The 27,019-nt window shown below is 31.3% G+C and overlaps 1 protein-coding gene across 13 annotated transcripts in view; it reads right to left on the bottom strand.

The window, feature by feature from the left end:
• The window catches only part of LOC129756453 (protein groucho), a 384,109-nt gene that overhangs the window by 10,132 nt on the left and 346,958 nt on the right, over positions 1–27,019 (bottom strand). For all 13 annotated transcript variants that reach the window (XM_055753332.1, XM_055753333.1, XM_055753335.1 and 10 more), the window contains one exon: positions 7,174–7,419. In XM_055753332.1, coding sequence (XP_055609307.1) covers positions 7,174–7,419 — 246 coding nt within the window. The remainder of the gene's footprint in view (positions 1–7,173; positions 7,420–27,019) is intronic.

Genomic DNA, 27,019 nt, shown 5'->3' with positions numbered 1-27,019 from the left:
TAAATAGGCGATTCTCCGGAAAATATTTTTACACCAACAGTTTTGGTGTAAGATAATAAATACCATAAATGCTAGAGCTGGGCTAGTATTGAAGACGGCGATTCACAATCACGAAAAATCTGTTAAATAGAAAATTTGCCATTTTCGTTGATAATTCGAAGAATCTGCGGAAAGTTTTCCACTTTGAAAGTATTTTATTCTAAATAGAAGGATTCTTATTCTTCAAGATCGATATAAAAAAAGTTGGAGTTGGGAGTAATTTTTCTATAAAATAGACTATCGCAGTTGGAAAAATAGTGGATTGTCCCAACTCAAATTTGCAAATTTAGGAATTAGTTCAAAGTTCTCCATGAACATATTAAAGTGAATTCAGTTTTAGCTCCTTCTTACAGCAAAGTAATCAAAATACAACATTTTTGACAAAGCGACAACCTAGTTAACAATCATTAATTGGTGATTATTGTTTTACAAAAGAATTGAATATGGTATACCGGTTAGATAAAAATCAAGACAATCAGTTGAACACATAATAACTACTAGTTATTTTAAAGCTAAACTTTTCTTCAGTTTTGCTCGTTTTACCAACAAGATTACATTGTATTCATTAAAAAAAGATATAATACGTAATGCAATATTCAAAGGGCCAGCAAACTTCATAACATAATCAAATAGTGGCCTTATTGCACAATCCAAACAAAATTGGAATCATTTTTTTCCAAATCATCTTTTTGTTTTAAATTTCTGTTATTCTCTTAAAAATTTTCGGAACAATCTTTTTTGCAACGTCATAAAAAAAACTTTAATATGGCTCTAGGCACTACCTTATTTAAATATTCCTTGAATATACATAACTAGTATGGGATCTTTTCATACGACTGATCATAATATCTGAACCTGATTATATCCCGAAAAAAATCTAAAATTTTACATCGTTCTGTGTTTTCACGACAATGAGCTATGTATTCCTTTTTTTGTGCATCATTTTTGCGTGATGGTAGAATATGAGATCAAAAACGATTATCTGTTTTCGTACATCGTTTTCATTCTCAAATTACACGAATTTTTCTTGCTGTTTATTAACTTTTCGCCGGGGAAATGAATTATTTACAATTTTCGTCATTTTATGTCTTAAGTAGGCTCTAGGTTCAAGATAGGGTCAATCTCCCTATATTTACCTTTTTCGAGTATCTTCTTTCTTTAAGTCCTGTTAAATTCGGTCGCGATCTGTCAGGTGGTTTTTGAGATATCGCGTCAGATGAAGAAGCTCATTGACCAAAATTTTACGGCAATATCATGAACAATCCAAGAAAGTCCAAGTGGGAAATCCCAAAACAGCTGGAAATCAACTAATTCGACAATTCTTATGGTACATCGTTTAACTCCTTAAACTTTTTTTTTAACTTTTAGACGGTATAATAGTGAGCTTTTTTTTTCATTTAATAACAGTGAGCTTAAAATTTAATGAAAGTGCAGACCGTGAAAGATTAATTAAGCGCATTCGCGAATTTTGGTTGGGAAAGAAAGATATTTCGAAAAATTGTGTAATCGACTGCAAAAAGAACTTTTCAGAGGGCACTGGGCAGATTTCCAGTCAGATATTTTTCGTTGACAAGGATCACCAAATTGTTAAAGAAATTAAAACGGAAAATAAATTCATGAATTTGGCTGACGATCTGTTGAAGCTAGAAAGCAGTCAGTGTTAATAAACGAATAAAACAATGAATGGCTGGTTCCTGGAGTTTGATCTTTGATTGACTTTGATTTTGAAAAAAGGGCAAATTCATAGTATATGTACATCACAGATGGCACAAGTGTCGCCCAAAAATTAATGTCGCTGCATTTCTTCATTAGAGGCTAAGCGCTAAAGTTAAATTTACCTTTTTACTTTGCAAAAATCTCTGGACAATCCAGACTGCAAGCTGATTCGTTTTCAAATTCATTTTACGTTAAGAGTTAATTTTTAAACAATTATACAATTAGCTTGATCTGCAGAGCAATCAGATGTTTTTTTTTGGAAATCACCACATTTGGAACATCTTTCCCGATTAACGCAATCCGTACTTTTATGATTAAATTCTCCACATTTAAACCATCTGACGACACCAAAAGCATTAAATACCGATCAAGAATCCTACTTAATATTAACACGTTTCATTGCGTTCAGATTTTTGTAGGTCGTTAGGTCTACTTCTATGATAAAGTTGTATGTGTTATATTTAAAGCGAGGATTCTCAAAACTTTTGATAACGTTCACAATGTCAATTGTAAGATCATTTTGATTCTATATTATCTCAATGAATTTTTTTGACGTGGTGGACCAAATTTTGCCGAAGAATAGTAAGAGGATCACAAGATGACAAGTGACTAGATTGAAACCTCTTTGCCCGGTTCTGGATCAAAAAGTGATGGTGGTACGGCAGTTTTAAATGAGATGTTATTGGGATCGAGGTATGGCGATGGAACCAGCACTTACTCACATTCAGATTTTAAAAAGATAAGAAACGAAATCAGTTCTACTTTAATTTTATTGTTCCCAATTCGATTTTTTATCATTCGATTTAAAGAATTTGTTTTTAATGATTTTGATTAGCTGAATTAAAAAAAATAGATTCTTCTTGTGATGAATGATTGTAACAACAAAATACTGGCAATTCGCCTCTTCATTTATTCTTCAATGATGTTTTAAAAAACCATTAAAAGTTTAATGTTTTGCTCCAAGATAAACACTTTATTTGTAGAAAATTGAACTTCTGATTACATTTTTTAATTTTGGTGATTGCAACCACTTAAAGAGAAAACATTATGTTTGTTTGCTTTTATTCAAAAATTAGAAAAGAAAGGCTCAATTTTGCAATCTCATCGGATCCCATTTTATTCCATATTCAATTATTTGAGGTTTAGAGAGGGATGAGTTAAATTTAGATTTAAAGAATTTTCAATTAATGGTTACTTTTAAAGTTTTGTTTTTTTTACGCAAGTGAACATTGTCAAAAAACAAGTTTTAAAATAATAGGTAAAATTAAAAATAAATTTCCTTAATTTTTCTAAATTTAAAATTTTTCAATTTTTTTTTCAAATTTTTAAATAATTTTAAATTTCTACTGATACGTATTTTATTCAATTAGAAGTTGAAAGCATTGTAGAAGATTGCAATTGATAGGATAAGAAAACAATTATTGTTAGATTTAGGGTACATATTAGGAATTCGCTTTGAAAGCCAAATATTTACAAATTTTTTGAACATGATTCTTGTCTTGTTTGTTGTTCTTGTTAAAAGTGTAGATTATAAAAATTAGATCTGAATGATTGCTTTTCTAATTACTTGAGTGCTCATATTTTTTTTGGATATTCAAACTAATAACATTCCGTAGTCCGTAGGTATTAATAGGAGATTTCTCAGGAAATATCTAGGAGTATAGGAGGTGTTTTTTCAAAACAAGCTTTTGAAGAAAACTGGAATAACAGATTTATAGTTGATCCTAAAAAGTATCTCACTAACAACTTGTCCTTCATCCCTCATTGATTACTAGGACGTTATTGATCTTTTTTTTTTTTAAGGGAGAGCATAAGTTTTGTGCATTGAGAATGAATTGCTAATCCCAAGCTGCATTCTTTTGGCCCTTGCATAAAATTGTAGAACTCGTTCTACTTAGCCACGCCAGCGAGCATGGAGCTCGAAATGTATTCAATATATTTTTTGTTTCAAACTATCAAAAAATTATAACATTAGGAAAACAATGTTAGAGTACCATTTCGGGTTCAATGATTTAAGGTGGATATGAGAAGTCAAACAAGCTAAGCTAAGCTAAGCGATTTTTTTTCACTCATTCCAATAATTTCAACCCTTGGTCTTGCTAGAGGGGGAATAACAGCGCTGTATTCATCTCCAAGATCCTTGTCTATTCCATCTTTAACTGATTTAATATTTTCATTTCTTGTGCACTCTACAATAATAGAGTCATCTTTCCCATTTCGAAAATTGTTAACTTTCAGAATTTTGTTAAATTTCTGGTTCAAAAACTCCGTGTATCCTCACATTGCTGAGAAGATTACGCATCACAATGATCGGACGAGCTTTACGAGCGGATTACGAAGTAGAATTTTTACTAAAAACCTCATCATCCAACTTATTATTACCAGCATCAATTGGCAAAGGTTCATAAGTTTTTTCATTTAATATTATTTTTTTCATTTTTGTATTGAGACCCGATTCAGAATTAGTATTCCTAGTAAAAAAAACTCGTTTTCTGTTCCCAGGCACCAATTTTTTTGTGGCCATGGTCTTAAAAAATTTAAAAAAAAACTGCTTCTAACTTCAGATTTATTGGACACTAAGTGAATTTTTTTTGAGCATTTCGTAGTTAATTCACAGTCTTTTATACGAAGCATGTTTTTTTTCGGATTTTTTTTCTTAGACTTTGATTAACGGAAAACTGAAGTGTTGTAGAGGGGAATTGTCTTAGAAACTTATTTTAGTTACATCTCGAGGTTTCTAAAACTATAAATTTCGTAAAAATCGGTTGAGAAACAAGAAAGATATATTGGTTTAAGTCAGTAATGTCAAATTGACACTTCAGGGCCTGTAACGGGTAAAAATTTTATTGACGGAAGAGGGTTAAGTGCTGCCCATTAAATTTTATAAAAACGCTACTCCCAGGATTCTGATCGAGAATGATTATTCCCATGTTGGGTTGACGTTGAATATTCGAGAAGGAGCTCCCAGCGAACCGAAAGTTTCCACATCTACAAATGTAACTATGATGAAAAATTAAATAACTTAGTAAAGGAGTTCTTCATGACTGAAAACAAAAACACTTCTGGAAACAATTATACGAAGGTTAAAGAAGGTATTCGAGCGATTCGAATCACGTCCCGTTGCGGTCAGAGATTTGAGACATTCCTTATTTGAAGAGAGCTAACTAAGCGGAGATTGTTCACAAAAAAAGTGTTGCATTTTTTTCGAATACACTCTTGTGTTGCTACAAAACTCTGCCACATTTAAAACTATCCCCTCTATTTGAAAAGCGATTGAATGATCCATGCAGGGCCGTAGGAAGAACCGACTCATGGGGGGGTTTTGGTGACTGATTTTTACCTAAATTTTTTTGCCCAAAATCTCACGAATACAAAAAAAACAAATTAGGTTTGTCACTATATTATTATTCCTTTTTAAGTCCTTTTTAAGTTTTCGTATTTAGTCGTAACTTTAGAAAATTGATAATAAACGTCGGAAGTGAACTAAATTCGCTTTCATCTATAGTTAAAATTTTTGAATTTGTTTAAGAGTCTTGTAGATCAAACTTAGTTGATTTGAATATAAAACAAAGGCGTAAAAAACTTATTCAATACTCAAATCAAACAAACTCAATCTTCCAAACTATTTTGCAAATTCAAAGATTTTAACCTTCGATGAAAATAAATAAAATTTTCAAAAAAGATGAAAATCATCAGATTTTCGGATAAAATTTTTTTGAGGCAAACTTGAACCAAATTGTTGATTTCAGTATCAAATTTGGCTTTAAAAAGCTGTAATACTAACACATTGTGGACCAAATACGAGATATCCCGTATTTTCGCTTGCCGCTAATATGTTCCTTTATATGGCATAATTCAAACATTATGAATTTGATAATGAAAGCTCATTCTACAAAATTTAACACAACTTTTCCCGTTACTCAAATATCTATATAAAATTAGCAGAATTTTGAATTGCAGAATTTATTGATTTCTGAAACATAAAATGCCGAATTTTGGTTTCCTCAATGTGTTAACAATGTTAAACAATACACTGGGAAAAGATAGAATTTTGTGCAGATTTTAAGGTGAAGATGTTTCTTTTACAGCAAATATTTTTCATAAAATCAATTCCATAATTAAAATCCTGTGGATGATTTTTTTAAAATAAAATTAGAGTTTTTCAGATGAAACAAAGAATTTAAAATCTACCTTTTATTTGTGATTTTCAATTAGATTGTGTACACAAACTAATTTTGTTCAAAAAATTGAAATCTGGAACATGAATTGACAAGTAATCTTAACACATCCAGGACCGCGAAGAAATCTATGACGAGGAACACCGAAATTTGGCGTTCTACATCTCAGAAACCCCTGGACTAAATTTAAAAAATCTAGCATTTTTAAGTCACGGCCAATGTTGTGTTCAATTTTGTCGAATAAAGATTAACTCTCAAATTCAGTCCATTCGAGTTACACTTCGAACTGTAGCACACTTTTGGCAAGCAAGAAAAAACGAGATATCTCGTATTTGATCCACAATGTGTTAAGTTCTCGGTTTCTTGAATTCCTCAACAATTAATATTGATTGAATATTCCAGATCAGAATTTTATGAGCTAAGTTTAGAGCCCTTATTCATGAATATATTATTTAAATTCTGTAGTTCAGGTGAAATCACTGTTTGAATTATTTATTTTAAATCTGTATTGTGAATAAGAATTAAAATATGGATTGTCATTTCAGAGCTTTAAATTTTTGAAATTTATGTAAGATTTAAGTTAAAGAACTTCGAATTTGAATATGACACAAAATATCTCTCTATTCGGAAAAGTATTATCAAAATATTGAAAATGCATATGATCTCAAAATACATGATTTGATTTTGATATAAATTGCAAAATCAAATTTGAACTAGGATTTCAAAGAAGCTTTTCTTTTCTAATTTCTAATTATTCGAACTGAAAATCAAGAATTCTAAACTGGATACAAAATCCGAAATAATAAAATAGGAATACATTTTGGTAATGGGTAATATAGAATCAGAAACTCCAAAATGGGTTTAATTTATTTCAAAATTTTATATTCAGACCTGAATTTCGAAGAACAAGTGAGAAAATTTTGAAAAAGTGTAGCAGAATTTTGGACTTGGGATGGATTTTTGAGGTTATGGCATTAGTTCTAAAGTCTAGATTGTTACTCTTCATTAACCTTACTCTATCATCATAATTTGGTTCTGAATTTTAAATTTTGAGCGTAGAGTAGAACACCTCGCTTGCTGTTCTGGATCCTCATGGGGGGGGTTTAACCCCCAAAACCCCCCCCCGTTCCTACGGCCATGGATCCATGAAATTACCAATCAATCTGTCACGTAGAACCTGCCTGAACACATTACACCGATAAACAAATATCATAACAAATAAATATAATTGTTCACTCACCATTCGTTCCTCGGCCGAGGGTCCCCCTAGCGGCACCTTAATGTCCTCGCCCCGGTGCAGGTCCGGCGGTGCTTTCAGCAAACTTTGAGGCGTTCCGCCCACGCCAACGCCCACTCCATGTGGTCCTCCGAGGCCGGCAGCACCCATGGGGCCTCCAAAGGCGGTCAACGGGCCGGCTAGGGCTCCCAGACCCGGAATCCCCGGCTGCGGTGGTCCACCGGGAATCTGCTGTGCGTGGATCTGTTGCTGCAGGCGGAGTTGGTTTGGTAGGGAAAAATTAATTATTAATGATGTGGAAAGTTTGGCTTGAGGTGAAGTGATTGGAGTGGTGGAAATTTGTTGTAGGTGGGCGATCGGTGATGATTGGTGGCATTTTGTGTGGCGTTTGGCCACTGTTGTTGATATGGTGCGTGTTTGCTCTAAATTTACTCTATACTAAAAGGATGATGAAAACTACACGCGGTTGCATAATGAGAAGCGCTCTAGTTTGTTTGCTTTTTGGTGCGAAGCTGTTTAAACAAGCCAGGGTTTAGGGCGAGGAGCGGATATCAAGGGGGCGTTCCCTTGGATGAAGAGTGGGGGTGGAGTTAATTATAATGTTTAAATGATTTAATTGCGCTGTTACGATTGGTAACTTTTCGAGTGGATGGGAATAGCGATAAGGGTGGCAATGGATGTATGGGAAGAATTTCATCAGAATTTTTAAAACATTATGCTGATTGACCGAAAAAACTAACCAGTGCAAAATTTAATTTCAATCGGACTCAATTAAATAAAGTCTCAAACGCTTAAAGTTCCGATTTTTGATCCTAAAAATCATCAAAGATTTGTTTGAAATCATCTTTTTACACCAATTGACTTCATAATGCATAGACGAGATCCGGTATTATTTAAAAAAAATCTTAAGTCAATGAAAAAATTTTGGGTTTTGTGTAGAATTTCCGGAAAATTTCCATGGAATATTTAAAAATTGGAATGTTAAATATTTCACAACTCGCTCCAAACTAATTAAACTCAAATCCAGAAAAAAATTCAAACAAAATAGACAAAAGCAGACAAACATGATAAATATGTTAAAAACATTTAAGGTTTTTTTCATTACCAATTGATAGCTTTTTCATCATAGTTTAGCCCTTGATTTCAACTGTGTTGGTGGTTGAAGGTACATTGTCATCCAATAACAGTTTCAAGAGAGTCAGAAGCCAAATATTAGATATAGTATAGAAATGCTCCAAGAGCAGCTTTATTATTTTTTGGGGAAACGCTAATGAGTTCCTGATTTCAGAAGCCGCCAAGTTAGTTAGTTTTCAATTTATTTTTAGGGGTTCAATTTACCACATCTAATGGGGACTGAGTTATAGCCAACACTGTAATATTGAAAAGAAGAAGGATTTAATGTAAATCTTATAGATTTGAATCAAAAATGAATCAAAATCGCCTACTAACAAATGATAATGATATTGTCCCTACATGAACTTTTCAAGACAAAATAAATTAAATCTTTGTCGTTTTCGCACGCTTGAAACGATAATGACAAATTTTGTTGCTCATGGATCCCGTAATTGTTTCTCTTTGCCACTCGGTTGTGGCTTTTGAAATGTATAAGAAAAAGCGGTTCCGCAAATACCAAATTAAAGCTATCGGATCGAAACTTGCGGCATATTGCAGAAAAGCTTTTGGCATCCCTATCAAGGGAATCCATAGAAGATTCGATTCGGGGACACTAGGTCGTGACCATAGTCAATCTGGCCGGTTCCGGAACGAAATATGTCAATGTTATCGGATTGAGACTTGCGGCATATGAGAAGAAAGCTCTTGGCCTAAACATGAATGGAATACAGAGAAGCATAACTTTGACATATTTCGTTCCGGAATCGCTAAGATTGGCCATGGCCACAACCCAGTGTCCACGAAATACTTTTTCTATGGATTCCCGTCGGCAAGTTTCGATCCGAATACTTCTAATAATTTCGATTAGGAACCGGTCAGATTGGCCATGGTTAAGACCCCTTATCCGGAATCGATCTTCCTATAGATTCCTTCATAAGGAGGCCAATAGCTTTCTTCTAATATGCCGCAAGTCTCGATCCGATAATTGTGGCATATTTCGTTCCGGAACCGATTAGAATGGTTTTGAAACAATATCAGAGACACTTTTATTCACTGATACTTTCAAAATGTAACTTAAACAGTAATATTGAATATGTAGTAACACTGCGAAATTGTAGTTTTTTATTTAAAAAAAGCTTTACTAATATCCATAAAATTAAAAATATCAAAGATACCAAACAATTAAGAAAAGTAGTTAAATAGTTCCAGGCAATATGATTTTGTTGTTACCTTTCATTGATTTCATATGAAAGATAAGGTTTCGTATGCAGTAGAGTGTTAAAATCCTCATTTTCAATTTTTCCCGGGATCCCGAGAATTCCCGGAAAAAAAGGAAAACACTATCCTGAAATTCCTGTAACTTTTTTCACGTGCGTCAAAATGATTTGAAGTGTTCTTCAAAGTTGTTAAGGCTATGATCATTTAGTATCCGGGCACTTTATTTCGGTGATAGCTATGTTAATAGAGCTCGGATATGCGAACCGTTAATACCGTTGTATTGGTTATAAAAAGAACTATCTTACCTATTTTTGATAAATTTTTAAGTTAACTTGTGTTTGAGATATTTACGATGCAAAAAGACATGGTAAAAATAATTCTGCACAAATTTGCTCCTTCTACGCATTTTGCGCCTCGAAAATTCTTCATTTTTGACTTGAAAGCTCATGAACTTTTGATTTTTTCTATTTTTTTTTTCGGACCAAATAGTTAAGAAGTATAAGGAGCAACTCTAGGATCCACACGAAGTTCAAACCAACCATCGGAGTGCAACCCTTGATCTTAAATATGGTAAAAAGTCTATGGTTATTGGGGATAACTAAATGCTGACTCCTTAAATAATGGAAAAATATCCATTTCCGGCAGGTAAAAAGTGTTGCCTGACTAGTAGACACCAAGTAAATAATTTAATAATGATCAGTTCCAAAGATCGCAATCTGTGCATCCGGTTTTTACGCAATATAACAGATGTGTTCTGATGGACAAAAAAATTTATGTTAAAACCGGATTTAAGCGATCACATTCTTCGAGATGCCTACTCTTTAAAAGGTTCCAACCAGATTCCAATTGCCTTTTCCAGGTGAGTTTGTGTAAAATATCATGATTTTGCAAAGGTTTTGCTTCTGTGGTAAAAAAAAAATCAATACATGACTGAAAAAAGTGTACAAAGGTAACAAAGATATTTTATGAAAAAGTTAGAGTATTTCTTGAAATCATTGATAAATATTGTTTTTTTATATTTTTACAATAAATGTTTTATTAACACCTTCATTTCCTCCATAGAAAATTTTTCGATCAAATCAATCTTTTACTCACTTAGGTTGTTTCTCGAAGTAATTTTGTGCCATTTTTTTTTAATTGAGTTACAAGTCACTGTTAAAGTAATTTTAGCAGTACCTAATTAGTAGTTTCGAGGTCATTTCTTATATCTTTTAGCCTTTTGGAGTTGCTTTTCGAGTTTTTATTCGAGTCTTTTAGGAATTCTTGAAAAAAAATTGAAATTCTTTTGTTGTCACTTGGAGATCAGTCATTACGAGAGGGTGGAAATAAAAAAAAATCAAAAACCAATTAATAGACCAATAAATGGAAATAAATTGGACCAAATATTTTATGCAACAAATTATCATACAATTAACAGTGAGCAGAATTGAAATCTCGAATTGTTCCAGATCAACCTGGAGGCGTTGAGAGACTACAAGGGGTGGTAAATTAGCCCCTTATTGTTTTTCTACACAAATTTGTTCGAAAATTCTCCTAGGGGGCGGGGAGCTCTAGAATATTGAGTCAGGGAGGTGGTGAGTGGAAAAAAAAGTTTGAACCACTGTATAAATTAGGAAAAAAGTAGAAAAACGGAGTAAAAAAAAACTTTGGCTGATAATTTTACCAAATAATCAAATCTTTTATAAAATTCTTCAAACTGTATTTATTCCAAACTACCTCCCCACCCCCCTCCCTGCGAAATATTGAAGCTTAGGAGCGACAAGAGAAGAATTCGATGTTTGTTCCGGCCTTGCTGTGTTCAGTAATAAGTTTTTAATTTTCTGGGTTATTTTGCAGTAATATTTAGTCTTTAGGAAAGTCGGGAAAAACGGACACTTTCAATATTTCAAAAATCATTATTTTTTGCACAAATCTAACGATGGGAATATGTTCGCCTTACTGTATCAACACGTTCGAGACTCTTGTTTATTTAAATCAAGCAAGATCTCATAATAGTAGACAAAACAAACAAAATCTTTGATGATCCATTATTTGATGATATTCTCGCTTCTCATAAAATATTTCCTAACTCGTAACATTTTCGAAAATTCAACCGTTTTCAAAATCTCCGGTGAAGACAGTGCCTTTAAAATACAGATTTTCAAAAACCACACTGTTTCGTTTCTGGACTCGTACCAGTTGGTTCCATTTTGGTTTAAAAACCTTCTCAAATACTCAACTCATAAAAGTATGTTCTATTAAGAATTTTTCCGGCAAAATGTACCTTTTCTAAGCATAGTCCTTTTTACCTGACCATTTTTGAAAAGTGTTATAAGCAAACATGTTTGAGATTACTGTAAAACAGTCTTGCTGAAGGAAATTTACTAATCTCAATGGTTAATGCGATAATGCAAAAAAAAATAAACTAAATTTGCACAAAACCTGCAATGAAAAAAGCAATATTTGTTTTTCTATTGCGATTCTACCTTAAGTTTTACCCGACTTTCCCCTTTTTGGCATTTCTCAAAATAATGTTTCAATAATTATTTGAATCAACTTCTGATTGTTGGTAGAGATCCAACTTTAGAATCATTCTCAAAGTTTTTTTTTTATAGTAACATTTTGAGTCATTTTCTAACCAAATTAGGAGTCATAATACAAGTCAATTTAAGAGCACAGGTCGAAAGCATTTTTAAAGCCTGTATGTGATAAATTTTTATAGTGTTTTGAAAAAAAAATATCATTCATTTTTAAGCTATTTTGGGTTTACTTTAAAGTTTTTTGATAAATCACTTTGTCATTTTCACAATTTCATAAGACTCACAAATCTTGCAACGCATTATTATGAGATGAGATGATGAAGATGAGAAGATTTTCAGTCCATAATATTCTGAGTTATGTTTTCAGTCTTGACAGAAAAGCCATTCTTTAAGAAAAAAAAAGTCATATCTAAGTCAACTTGTTTACGTCATATTGAGAGCAAAAATTTTTCATCTTTTAGAGAAATTTTTATCGTTTCTGTAATTTGATTCATTCCATTTTGTTTGTTTTTTTTTTGTCATTTTAGTAAATTTAGAATTTAACATATTATAGTAATTGATGTAATTTTTAAAATATTCGTAATTTTGTAATTCATGTAATGCTTTCTAGTAGAAAATTTAGAAATTCTTATATTTTTGGGAATTTGAGTTATTTCAGTAATTGGAGTAAATTTCGACATCTTCGTTATTTTAATGTTTTTGTCACTATTGTCACTTTTGTCATTTTTGTCATTTTTGTCATTTTTGTCAGTATTGTCATTTTTGTAATTTTGTCATTTATGTCATTTTTGTCATATTTGCAGTTTTGTCATTTTTGTCATTTTTTAATATTTGCCATTTTTGTCAATATAATCATTTTTGTCACTTTTGTCATTTTTGTGATTTATGTCATTTTTGTCATTTTTGTCATTTTTGTCATTTTTGTCATTTTTGTCATTTTTGTCATTTTTGTCATTTTTGTCATTTTTGTCATTTTTGTCATTTTTGTCATTTTTGTCATTTTTGTCATTTTTGTCATTTTTGTCATTTTTGTCATTTTTGTCATTTTTGTCATTTTTGTCATTTTTGTCATTTTTGTCATTTTTGTCATTTTTGTCATTTTTGTCATTTTTGTCATTTTTGTCATTTTTGTCATTTTTGTCATTTTTGTCATTTTTGTCATTTTTGTCATTTTTGTCATTTTTGTCATTTTTGTCATTTTTGTCATTTTTGTCATTTTTGTCATTTTTGTCATTTTTGTCATATTTGTCATATTTTTTAATTTTGTAATTTTTGTTTTTTTTTTTGTCATTTTGGGCATTTTTGTCATTTTTGTCATTTTTGTCATTTTTGTCATGTTTGCCATACTTGTAATTTTTCTCATTTTTGTCATTTTGTCATTTTTGTCATTTTTGTCATTTTTATTCATTTTTGTCATTTTTGTCATTTTTGTCATTTTTGTCATTTTTGTCATTTTTGTCATTTTTGTCATTTTTGTCTTTTTTGTCATTTTTGTCATTTTTGTCATTTTTGTCATTTTTGTCATTTTTGTCATTTTTGTCATTTTTGTCATTTTTGTCATTTTTGTCATTTTTGTCATTTTTGTCATTTTTGTCATTTTTGTCATTTTTGTCATTTTTGTCATTTTTGTCATTTTTGTCATTTTTGTCATTTTTGTCATTTTTGTCTTTTTTGTCATTTTTGTCTTTTTTGTCATTTTTGTCATTTTTGTCATTTTTGTCATTTTTGTCATTTTTGTCATTTTTGTCATTTTTGTCATTTTTGTCATTTTTGTCATTTTTGTCATTTTTGTCATTTTTGTCATTTTTGTCATTTTTGTCATTTTTGTCATTTTTGTCATTTTTGTCATTTTTGTCATTTTTGTCATTTTTGTCATTTTTGTCATTTTTGTCATTTTTGTCATTTTTGTCATTTTTGTCATTTTTGTCATTTTTGTCATTTTTGTCATTTTTGTCATTTTTGTCTTTTTTGTCATTTTTGTCATTTTTGTCATTTTTGTCATTTTTGTCATTTTTGTCATTTTTGTCATTTTTGTCATTTTTGTCATTTTTGTCATTTTTGTCATTTTTGTCTCATTTTTGTCATTTTTGTCATTTTTGTCATTTTTGTCATTTTTGTCATTTTTGTCATTTTTGTCATTTTTGTCATTTTTGTCATTTTTGTCATTTTTGTCATTTTTGTCATTTTTGTCATTTTTGTCATTTTTGTCATTTTTGTCATTTTTGTCATTTTTGTCATTTTTGTCATTTTTGTCATTTTTGTCATTTTTGTCATTTTTGTCATTTTTGTCATTTTTGTCATTTTTGTCATTTTTGTCATTTTTGTCATTTTTGTCATTTTTGTCATTTTTGTCATTTTTGTCATTTTTGTCATTTTTGTCATTTTTGTCATTTTTGTCATTTTTGTCATTTTTGTCATTTTTGTCATTTTTGTCATTTTTGTCATTTTTGTCATTTTTGTCATTTTTGTCATTTTTGTCATTTTTGTCATTTTTGTCTTTTTTGTCATTTTTGTCATTTTTGTCATTTTTGTCATTTTTGTCATTTTTGTCATTTTTGTCATTTTTGTCATTTTTGTCATTTTTGTCATTTTTGTCATTTTTGTCATTTTTGTCATTTTTGTCATTTTTGTCATTTTTGTCATTTTTGTCATTTTTGTCATTTTTGTCATTTTTGTCATTTTTGTCATTTTTGTCATTTTTGTCTTTTTTGTCATTTTTGTCATTTTTGTCATTTTTGTCATTTTTGTCATTTTTGTCATTTTTGTCATTTTTGTCATTTTTGTCATTTTTGTCATTTTTGTCATTTTTGTCATTTTTGTCATTTTTGTCATTTTTGTCATTTTTGTCATTTTTGTCATTTTTGTCATTTTTGTCATTTTTGTCATTTTTGTCATTTTTGTCATTTTTGTCATTTTTGTCATTTTTGTCATTTTTGTCATTTTTGTCATTTTTGTCATTTTTGTCATTTTTGTCATTTTTGTCATTTTTGTCATTTTTGTCATTTTTGTCATTTTTGTCATTTTTGTCATTTTTGTCATTTTTGTCATTTTTGTCATTTTTGTCATTTTTGTCATTTTTGTCATTTTTGTCATTTTTGTCATTTTTGTCATTTTTGTCATTTTTGTCATTTTTGTCATTTTTGTCATTTTTGTCATTTTTGTCATTTTTGTCATTTTTGTCATTTTTGTCATTTTTGTCATTTTTGTCATTTTTGTCATTTTTGTCATTTTTGTCTTTTCTGTCAATTTTGTAATTTTTGTAATTTTTGTGATTTTTGTCATTTTTGTGATTTTTGTCATTTTTGTCATTTTTGTCATTTTTGTCATTTTTGTCATTTTTGTCATTTTTGTCATTTTTGTCATTTTTGTCATTTTTGTCATATTTGTCATTTTTGTCATTTTTGTCATTTTTGTCATTTTTGTCATTTTTGTCATTTTTGTCATTTTTGTCATTTTTGTCATTTTTGTCACTTTTGTCACTTTTGTCATTTTTGTCATTTTTGTCATTTTTGTCATTTTTGTCATTTTTGTCATTTTTGTCATTTTTGTCATTTTTGTCATTTTTGTCATTTTTGTCATTTTTGTCATTTTTGTCATTTTTGTCATTTTTGTCATTTTTGTCATTTTTGTCATTTTTGTCATTTTTGTCATTTTTGTCATTTTTGTCATTTTTGTCATTTTTGTCATTTTTGTCATTTTTGTCATTTTTGTCATTTTTGTCATTTTTGTCATTTTTGTCATTTTTGTCATTTTTGTCATTTTTGTCATTTTTGTCATTTTTGTCATTTTTGTCATTTTTGTCATTTTTGTCATTTTTGTCATTTTTGTCATTTTTGTCATTTTTGTCATTTTTGTCATTTTTGTCATTTTTGTCATTTTTGTCATTTTTGTCATTTTTGTCATTTTTGTCATTTTTGTCATTTTTGTCATTTTTGTCATTTTTGTCATTTTTGTCATTTTTGTCATTTTTGTCATTTTTGTCATTTTTGTCATTTTTGTCATTTTTGTCATTTTTGTCATTTTTGTCATTTTTGTCATTTTTGTCATTTTTGTCATTTTTGTCATTTTTGTCATTTTTGTCATTTTTGTCATTTTTGTCATTTTTGTCATTTTTGTCATTTTTGTCATTTTTGTCATTTTTGTCATTTTTGTCATTTTTGTCATTTTTGTCATTTTTGTCATTTTTGTCATTTTTGTCATTTTTGTCATTTTTGTCATTTTTGTCATTTTTGTCATTTTTGTCATTTTTGTCATTTTTGTCATTTTTGTCATTTTTGTCATTTTTGTCATTTTTGTCATTTTTGTCATTTTTGGCCATATTTGGCCGGTTTTTTTTAAAATTCGAAATTACGATTTTCTCTGCCACCCTTAAGAGGATGCTACATGTACAAAATACAAACACACAAACAAATCATGCAGAATGAGTTTTGCAAAGCTCTGGAGCCTTTCAGAAAAAGAGAGGTAGTCAAGGTGGGTGGGATCGGTGCAAATAACATCAAAGGGCAAGCAGCAAACACTCGTTAACTTTGCACGACAGCGATTATAACGTGATTGGTGATGAAATAATGACTAAAAAGTGGTCCACAATCAATGGGAGGGTGGGTCCATTCAGATCAAGTGTGCGGCTTTTCGGTTTTGTGTGTGGTGATTTGATTAAACATCCGAATTGCTGTTGGTTGTGAATTGATCGGTAATTGAAGTTTCGTTGCGGTGCTGTTGCTGCTGCTGCTGCGTGGGTGGGTATTTTGATATTCCACAAACCACTTGAACATACACACGTCGATGGCACAATATTGGTTCGAAGGTATTTACACATATTTGTCACAAATGAAAAACCCAGCCGCTTAATAACGAGAGAACCGGCGGATGTTTTTGCTATCCGATAATTTACCGCTAACCTGCTGTGATTGTTCAATGGAAAAGTGGAATATGATATTAAGTGGCAAACAAACGGAGCTGTTTTGTTTTTTTTTGTTTACACACTCGGATCATTGACACTTTGTTGGCGACAGGTTTTGGATGAAAGCTTGATAATAAACATTTGTGGAGTAATTCAGTGGAAGCCCTACGGGCACCAGACGTGATTATTGCTCGAGGAGGACCCATAACCTAAAAATTTTCTGTCAGAGAACTTACATGAGTTCTGAAAAATATTTTTGACGGTCGCCATGCATTGTTTCGTCTAGTTGTGTTAAAATTATAAACTTTTAATTTTCATTTGTTATACCATATTCTGAATAATATTTTGTATTTAAATATAGAATTACTTTTTCTCTCATATTTCGGGATGAAAATCACTGACAAGCGGGTTAATTTTTCGCAACAAATTCAGTTAACACCCGGAAGTGATTTCAATCATTTCGTTCCTCGGGAGGAAAAAAAAGAAAGAAGCAACCTTACCCCAGCTGTTCTTATTTACAGACCCACACAGCTAAGTGTTAATAGTGATGCTGCTACTGAAAGTCAATAGAGGAGGAACACAAAACACACTGCCAATTTCCCCCTCGAAAGTGTAAGGTTATGCTCTCTCAAGTTAGCCAATTGCTCCTCATCATCAGAAGAAGCAACAACGACCAGTGGCCATGTTTCGATGCTCGGAAGTTTCTGGGAAAGACGTAGTACAAACACACCCATCCACAGATAATTTCTATATGATGAAGGAAGTTAGAAGGAGCATGGGGCTTGGTTTTCTTGGTGAGGAATCAAGCCTGGCTCTGATCTGTCCGGCAAACATTGTGCTACTCGTTCTTGTACTTGTACGTACAACTTAACCGACCAACTAAACCGTAACCAAACACCAAACCAGTAGTAAAACCTCATGGGAAAACTCACTGACGGACTATCTGCGGGAAGGGAAATCATTGAGAAGACCAAGAAAACGGCCATGCTCTGGATGTTGCTGATGATGATGATGGAGAGATTCAGACAGGGAGAGACCGAGTTGTTACTGATGAGGCTAAAGTGATTTCAAGACTTTTGCCATCGTGTAGAATAGATCTCCCCACTTCGACTCGAAGGATGCTGCTGAATGTTTGAGGGAAGGGAGGAGGCCGACCATCACTCGCCATATCTCGAAAACCATAGGGAACGGATGCTTTCCTAGACTGCGGTTTGCCATCGTCAGTTTTCTTTGGCCATGTTGTTAGCTGCTGATGGGTGGGTGTTTTGGCTTTCTATAGCTGCGAATGTTCTTTTCGAGATTCGAAAGCTGGGGGTGGCTCCATAGACCTCCACCCACCTAAATACTTGCTTCATTCAGAGGTTTTCTTCGGCTTCCTTTCATTCGTAGTGCTGCTGCTGCTACTATAATACTACCAACTACCATTTGGTAAGTGGCGTTGGTGGTTAAAGTGAGCTATAAAGACGAACCGTCTCGTTCAGAGTGCTGTGCTCCACTTTGTTTCCAGATGGAGTTGCTACCAAACTGTGGAATAGTTGAATGGTGGAAAGCACTGTGGGTAAAAATCAAAACAGCTAAGAGTCATTTCGAGGACATTTTCGGTTATACCAACTGTGTATTTAAAAAATATTTCATTTTTGTCTTCAAAATGATCTCTGAACAGGTTGTCATAATTTTTTTTCAAGTTTGTCACAAAATTTGCGTCACAGATTATAAACTTTTTAAAAAATTTAAAAGTTTACAATGTTCTGCGTTGATTTTTAAAATCGATTTTTGGATTCGAATTTAGCGTTGCGATTATTTGTTCTTGGATTTAATAGACTTTTTCGGCGAGTTTCAATATTTAAATACACAAAAGTTTACCAGTTGTCTAGACGTTTCGAGCTACTCTGGCATTCGCTCCTTTTCAGTGGACAAAATTCGGACCATCGTCAACAAAATCAAAGAAGTTTAAACAATAACCAGAAATTTGTCCACTGAAGAGTAGCGAAAGTCATAGTAGCTCGAAACGTCTGGAAAACTGGTGGATTTGAGTTTCGATAAGTCGATCGAAGAGCAAAAGTTGACTTTTATAAAACTTCTAAGACACGATTGGTAATGATTTTTGATTTTTATCAAATATTTCAGACTTAATCCGGGAAAATGCACAGAGTTACGGATACCCATTTTGATAGAAACCCAAAATTTTTATTGATAACCTTCTTCGTAAAAAGGGTGCCTTCCTATATGTCTTTTGATATTTTTTTTTATAGAAATAATCAAATAGGTTTCAAATGCAATACTCAGTATTTTATATTGAAAGTATAAAATATTTGAGAAGCTCACAAGTAAAGTAACAAAATGTTTTATTGTACACTATTCAAAGACTTATTCTATATTTGACGAAGTCCCGTGCCACTACTCAACTACTGGAATTATGTTTAAGCTATTTGAGCAAGAGACTCTATTTGTCAAAACGAGAATTAACTTCTGTTGGTCATTATTTACTGAGGCGACAAATTTTCCAGAACATGAAAAATGAAATTATATCATTGCTCAATTAAAATGTAGAATTTTTGTGAACTTCATTTTTTGATAATAAGTATTTGGAAAAAAAGTGAGATTTCTAACGAGCTTCTCTATGTATAGATTATGTGAAATTTACGTAAGCTTTGAAATTTCCATTGACATTTAGAAAATTTGAAAAATGATGGTTTTTGAGTGCTCTGATTCTGAAAACTAAGCTTTAAAACGGTTTCATATTTTTTTTATAAACGTTTCTGAAATTCAATTTTGATATGAACCTTAATTTAAATACCATTTCAAAGTACCGTAAAACAAAGGTAACATTAATCACCGGGGTAACTTAAATCAACATAAAAATTATCTACAAAATCATCAATAACTATTTAGACTTAGTTATAGATGATTATGTGGAAAAATTTCAAAATATCTTAAAATTTTAAAATATCTCAAAACATTTTTCTACGTTTAAAAACTGTTGGTTTCAAAATGGGTACATAATTTCTGCAACCATGTTTTACGTTCATAAGAGTCCAGTACTGATTTTAAAAATATGAAACATGCCACATTTCCCTTAACAGAAAATAATCGAAAAATATTGAAAAAAGTGATCAATCTTACCCCGGATTACGGTATTTTATTGTACATACTTCAAGTTATTTAAATTGTTGTAGATGCTACTATCTTTAAAAAAAATTATTAAAAATTTATTTAAGATTATTAATAAATCATTCTATGATTTGATAATCACTATTATCTTAATGGTTTTCTTATTGCTAAACTGTAACTTATTGCAAATAACACAAGGCAACAAAATCGAATTTCGCACAGAATTTTAGAGCTAGTTTTGAATAATTAAGGGGCGCTGGATCGTGAAATGCATTTTTTTCGTTAAGCTCTAGTTTTCGAGATAACTTATGAAAATAGGTTAAAGTTTATTTAATAAATTCGTGAACTTTTGTTTGGAGACATTTTTTTTCATATCAGTTTTGCTTGAACTAGTCATACTTAAAGAGAATAAAAAATGTGTAGGTCTTATATAATTATTCAGTTTTGAGTTATTTTACTATAATAGTTAATTATTTACTGTAAATCGGATTCCTTTCAAAATTAAGTACTAGAAATGCATTTATTTAAATAAACATTCAAACTATAAATAACTAATTTTAAACGTGTCATTTAAGAGAAGAACTTTTTGTATCCTCTTAAATGAGCAAATAATAACCTAATTCTTTTCAACCGCAAATTATTTAGAAATAAAAGTAAGAAATTATGTTTGCGGTTCAAGTGAGATTGTTTTCTACTCTTGTTAACTTGATAAAAATCAAAAATTTTAGTGAAAAATTTGATTTTAGGAATAACTAAGCAGTTTTGAATAATTTATCAAACTGTGAAGCCTCATCCTGCTAAGGCGATTTATGTCTTTATTTTGCAATATGAAAACCAATAAAATACATTTAAAGCTTAATTTTTGCTTGAAGAAGTTCTTTGACCAATAAAAATTCACAAATAATTAATTTTATAAATTTTTGAGATTTTTACAAAATTTATATTTGTGGTTTCTGCTGGTTTGTGATTCCCAACTGACTCTGATTAAATAATTAATTAAAATTTTGAATCTTTAATAAAATCTTTGAATCTTTGAAATTTGAATTTTAAATGAAATTCTCACATTGATATGTTTATCTTGATTATAGAACATAACTTCGAGCTGAACCTGAATTTTTTTATTTGAATTTCGTATCTGAATCTTGCCTTTTGAACCTAGGTTCAAAATCTAAATTCCGAATCTGACTACGAATTTTTTATCTAAGTTCTAGAGAATAATGTCGTTCAATTATAAAAGAACAATCAAAATGTGTATTAAAACTCTCAACCAAAAATCTTTTATTTGAATTCTGAATTTTCGCCTTCCGTTCCTACGGCCATAACATTAGTATTAGGGATTTTTTTTCAAGTTCTTTGCCAAATGTTTCAATTATGATTTTTCTGAATTTTGTGTAACTCTGAGATCCGCTTTTTTTATTTCTTCTATTTTTTATTTCTGAATATGAATTTTTGCAAATTCATTTTTTTTTATTTCCGAAACCGAAGCTTTTCCATCTATTTTTCTGAGTTTAGATTTTAGTTTTTCATTTGATTGATTTACTCAATGATTGTTAAAATTATTTTCTTTCAAAAGTTGCTATTTTAGCTTAGTAATTATTTCTAGTGTAGGAATGAAAAGGTTATCCCAGAGTTTGCTACTACAAATACATTTAAGATGCACTCGAATCATCTGATTTACAAGCTGAATTCTAATTTCGATTGTGCATGTCTAAGTTAGCACAGTATTTTGAGTTAATCACGAGAAATTTACCAAAACAAAAACGCGCAAGACCAAAAATAAAAACTCCCATGGAAAAAAACGCAGAAATTTGTACGCAGCAGTTCAAAATACTCTAAGTATAAGTGATATGTGTTCAAGTATTAAAATATTTTCTTTGATTTTTGCTGATTGCAACAGTTTTATTGGACTGTTTTGAAACGATGACACGAGTTTTTTCAATCTGGATTGTTCAGAATTTTTTAAGATAGTTATGCAGCTTTAACTCATCCAAAACACAAAATGACTGGAAAACTTTTCAATATTAAGTAATTTTCGTGTAGGTTTTGTATGTTCAAAATTACATGATTAAGTTTAATTTTTATATCGCGGCAATTTAAAAAATAATGTTCTAGGTTGCATTATTTTCATTTAAGAAAAAAATCGACTCTTTTTTTAAAACAAATTTTAAGGAGTTGGGAAACTATAAAACACTTTGATTTATAAGTTCTCTTGAGTAAAGGTTTTAATGTTGTGCTTTGGATTCACAATATGCATGTATAGTTTATTTAATTCATTTTGGAAAAATATATTTTCTACTGAAAACCGATTCTAAGATTGAGTTTTTTTCTTCTTGAGAGTTAAAACTTTTCAGAAGGGAGTGCTAATGCTATTTTAAGTTTTTTCAAAGGTAGAATAGACACATTTTGAAACTTTTCAGGTGCTGATCAAAAAGCGTTTATCTTGGAGCCATTTAGCAAATTAAAGATTTGTGGAGCTTAATCAAATAGTGCCTAAAAGACTTTGCATTATAATGGATGAAATAGATCTTAAAACATGGGTGGCCAACATTTTCAACTGGCGGGCCGAATCTTAGAAATGTTGTCTACGGGCCAAACATTCTGGTTAGCACATTTTTTTTCTTTTCATACTTTTAGTATGTTTTTAACATATTTAATTGAATATAATTATGATAAAACCCATTAAGAAGTTGTCAAAATATATGTAGATGAAATACAGAAAAATAAAAAAAAAGTTTTTCATTTGATGCTGAAATTTCTACAGACTGGGAAGTCTTTTAAATCGATGAATAACAAATATCGTGCAGTACCAAATGGACAATTCTTGATAGAAATTAGCAAAATTGTATGGAAATAAACTAAATATTTTATTTTTTTGTATTTGATGAGCCATAACTTTTCAAAAATTTAAAAAATCGGTTTCAAAATTATTTAAAAATGTGATATCAAGGCTGATCCAAAACAGGAAAGTTTGATAAACAATTGTGATCGTTAAAAAAATCACTCATCAGCACATCAATTCTAATGGGATATTAAAATTAAAAATCATGTCACCCATACAAAAAAAATCACCCTCAAACTTTTATTTTACAAAATTTATCTTGAATATTTGCATTCGGAAGTACTGACAGGTAGATATCTGTAAAAACATAAAATTAAGCAATTTAAGAGCGACAAATGAAGATATCTAAAATAACTCATTCACAAAACTTGTTTCCTTTTCGATATGAAAAATCATAAGGCCAAAAACTTTGCATAATAACAGTTTTTGAGTTATTTTTTTTCTTTAAAGATGTGAAATTGTTCTCATGTAGTTTTAAAGGAAAAAAATAATCCCAAATTGCGTTTTAATCAATCCATTTACACGTATGCGATTAAACTTCAAAATACTTTCAAAAATTCTGATGAAAAATACTTCTAGTCTTTTAAAAAATCGATTTTTTTTATTTTTTTTATTTTCGTATTGTAAAACATTTCAAGAATGTTGTGTCAAATTTTCAAGTCAATTGAAGCAAAACTGTAGAAATTATAGGCCTTTATCTCCTCCTATCTAATACTACAAGAAAGCAAGAGCAGAAACTTCAAACGCGTTTTTCTCGAAAGCACATTTTTAAAGTCGTCATTTGAAAACTACTTATCCGATTCTTTTGAAATTTGGAACATATTTTGTACATATAAAATACCAGACCCCAACGTTTTTATTTTATTATTTTTTTTACTTTGGGAAGATTTTACAAATAAAAAATGGCGGATTTTTTCGTGAAAAATCGTGGTTTTTACTTCAAACAGCCACAAAAATTTCATAAAAATATTTTTAAGTTAAATAAAAACGTTGGGGTCCAGAAAAACATCTATTAAAAATATTTTGCTCTGATTTTTTGACTTCAGATGATTCTGTGCTTAGATACAGTGTCCACCGCAAATCCTGTTTTCTAAAAGGCATCCTCGTAAGTGCTCCGTCACCGGCTCATTTTTCAATATTTTTCTACGAAAAAATTACTAAATGTTCTTTTAACAATGATTTGTATAATGCAAAAAAATTGAATACATTTGTTTGAACGATAGCTCTAGAAAAAAATCGTGAAAACTGTGTTTTTTTTACCCGTTAGACCCTACACCACAACCCCCCCCCCCCCCCCCCTTAAAAGAGCTTATGTAGTATCACATTTAGTTGAACCCAAAGATTTCTTACATACTTCATCGGAATTATTTTTTAAATTTGTGTGAAATTTTTCTAAAATTGACAATTTTCCCGTTTTTTCTGAAATTACCAGTTTTTTTTGGTGTTTTGGAAAAGAAATGATATACCAAACGTGTTCCCGAAATTCCCAGTTTTCTCGACCTTGGTCTGTTTTATTAGTATAGTCCTTTTTTCATAGCATTGAAGCATATCAAAGCTCCGAGGGCCACAAATTGACAGTTGCGGACCATGGTTTCTCCACGAATGCCTTAAAGGATTTTACAGCCATTAAAATGAATCATCTCTGGAGCTAGAAGACTTTCTGAGGAAAAGCTGGGAATAATTGAGAACCATCCATCGTCAAATAAGATTGATAACATATGGAACAGTTTTTGAATACATAGATGAACGAGTTGCAGAACGCGCAAAATAAGGATTAAAAGAAACTCTATTGACACGTCGTCGATAATTTTTACATTCTTGATCAGTGATCAATGATCACACAAAACCAATTAAAAATGAGAAATTTTTTTAACATTTTTTATATAATTTCGAATATACAATTTTAAACTATAAATGTTAACAACTTTTACAAAACTTAAAAATCAAAAATATTGGGATTGATTTTTTAGCAATTTGCATACGTTTTTAAGCTAACAAATACTGCTTCATTGTGTAGAAAAAAGAATTAGCTTATAACCAATGGAGTTAAAGAGGTTTTAAAAGCAATCAAAAACAGTCGCACATGATTCACGTGACAGGAAGGAAAACTTTTCCAAATTGCGAGTAATTGTTTTCTCTACAACTTATTTGAAGATTCTTTCTTTTCCCACAGGGAGACCAGGAAACTAAAATGACATGTACTTAATCAAAAAAGGTCAATTCTTAGATTAATAACTAAGTAAATATATTAGAAAATAGTAAAAAAAACTACTTAAACTTATTGAAATCACCCACTGTACAACAATGTGAATATCGATGCTATCGCTAGTTGTAATAAACCCGGGCTGAACCTCTTGCTCGAAGAAAACATAGGACACCGAATTCAAGCAGAACATTTAGTCACGGACAGGACCAAGTCAGTACGCCCTAGGAAAATGATTATGTGCTGTTTCCTTTCATATTTCTGGAGCGGGGGGGTTGTTGCAGAAGACAGAAACTAGAAGGAATGAAGAGAATAGAGGAGCTCTTTTCCCCCTTCTGAGTGTGTTCAGAGAAATGATGGAGACAACCACTCAACGATGAGGACGACGACGACGACTAGAAAGACGCCATCAACCCCAAACGACCCTGGCCCAGGCAGGAACTTTTTGAGACGAAAGATGGATCCGATGTGGAAGGGGGTGGAAGTGTGAGGAGGGTCTGGATTTTGGTTATGATGCTTGGCTTTGCGATGTGGTTAGGAGCAAATCCCTCCCATTTGGAGAAAAGGAATGGAATGGAATGGATGGAGAACGAGAAGGATAATAGAGAAACTTATGGAACGTGATGATGTTGTTAATTAAATGTTGAATGTGAACATTTTACCCAGCAGCTGCCCGGAGGCTGGCTCCTTCGTTGATGCGAGAATGAGGGGATGAATGGAAGCGTTTGGGTCACTAGAGGGCAGCCAGTCAGCCAGCCAGGATAAATTGCTGGGGGATGAGTCGAATCTTTTATTTGGGTTAAGGGAGTTCGGTCGTATAACTTAGAATGGGGGGATGATGGAAGGAAAGAGCAGCTGCCTGATGATGGTCATAAAGAGCTTAGCTATAGGACGCAAATTGCTGAACAGATATTGGAAAAGCGATAATCGGATGAGGGGAGGGTTAGATTATTATCGTTGTTGTGTGAGGTTTCGATGGCTTTCTTGGAATTGTTATTTGGAAGGATTTTCTTAATGGAATTTCTATTAGTGGTATCAATCAATATTTTCAGAGATTCAGAATGGTTTTTAGCCTTTTATAGAAACTTACAACAAGTTTCACCAAAAAAATCATAATAAATCATTTCCATTGATCATCAAAATCTTTTTAAAAACCTTTATTTGAGTTTCCTTTTTTTTCGAAAAGATAAGCTAGAGAGAACACGTTTTATTTATCACAATCCAGATAACCAAAAATAAAAGAACAAAAAGGGATAAACAAACGAACCCTCTTTTATCCCTAACACACATCATAATCCATAGAGCGAACACTTCGGAATGATTTCGGGTCGGGTCATCTCGAATTTTCCGGAACGGGTACAATGGCACTAAAAAAACTCCCACTCCAAAACTTTCACAAAAAAACATAACCGTCTCTTGAGAGGCCTATTGCGAATGCATTTTTGCGCCCTCCATTTTTTCCCCCAACAAATAGCTTCGGGTTCAAATGAATGGGATTGATGATGGGACAAAAACTGGTTGTCAGTTGGAAAACGTTGTAAACAATGTTTTATTTCATTACATTATATTTTACTGCCGTCCGCCACCGCCGTTTGGTGCTCTTCGAAGTGTGTGGTTTGGTTTCGAAACTAGCCTTTCCTCCAGCTGGACACCGTTTTACTTTGGGCTGGATTTCGTTTTTCCGAAAGATGTTTTACCGAATACAGAGTTTAGGGAAGGGAACCAAATTTTTTTTTTTAACTATTTTTCGAGGAAAACATTGATAAATATGGAGAAATTCAAATTAAGGGTGTAAATTTCAAATATGGATAAAACAGAACAACACATTTGTTAAGAATTCATAAATGACAGTATTGAAGTCATCTTTAATGTCAGAATCGTAACTCACAATCTGAAAACGAAATGAGAATCCAGGATGGTGATTCGGCGAAGAACGGTAGAAGAAA

Source organism: Uranotaenia lowii, chromosome 3 (assembly GCF_029784155.1).
Source record: "Uranotaenia lowii strain MFRU-FL chromosome 3, ASM2978415v1, whole genome shotgun sequence".
In the NCBI taxonomy this organism is placed as follows: Eukaryota; Metazoa; Arthropoda; class Insecta; order Diptera; family Culicidae; genus Uranotaenia; species Uranotaenia lowii.
This window is presented reverse-complemented; position numbering and strand designations above follow the sequence as displayed.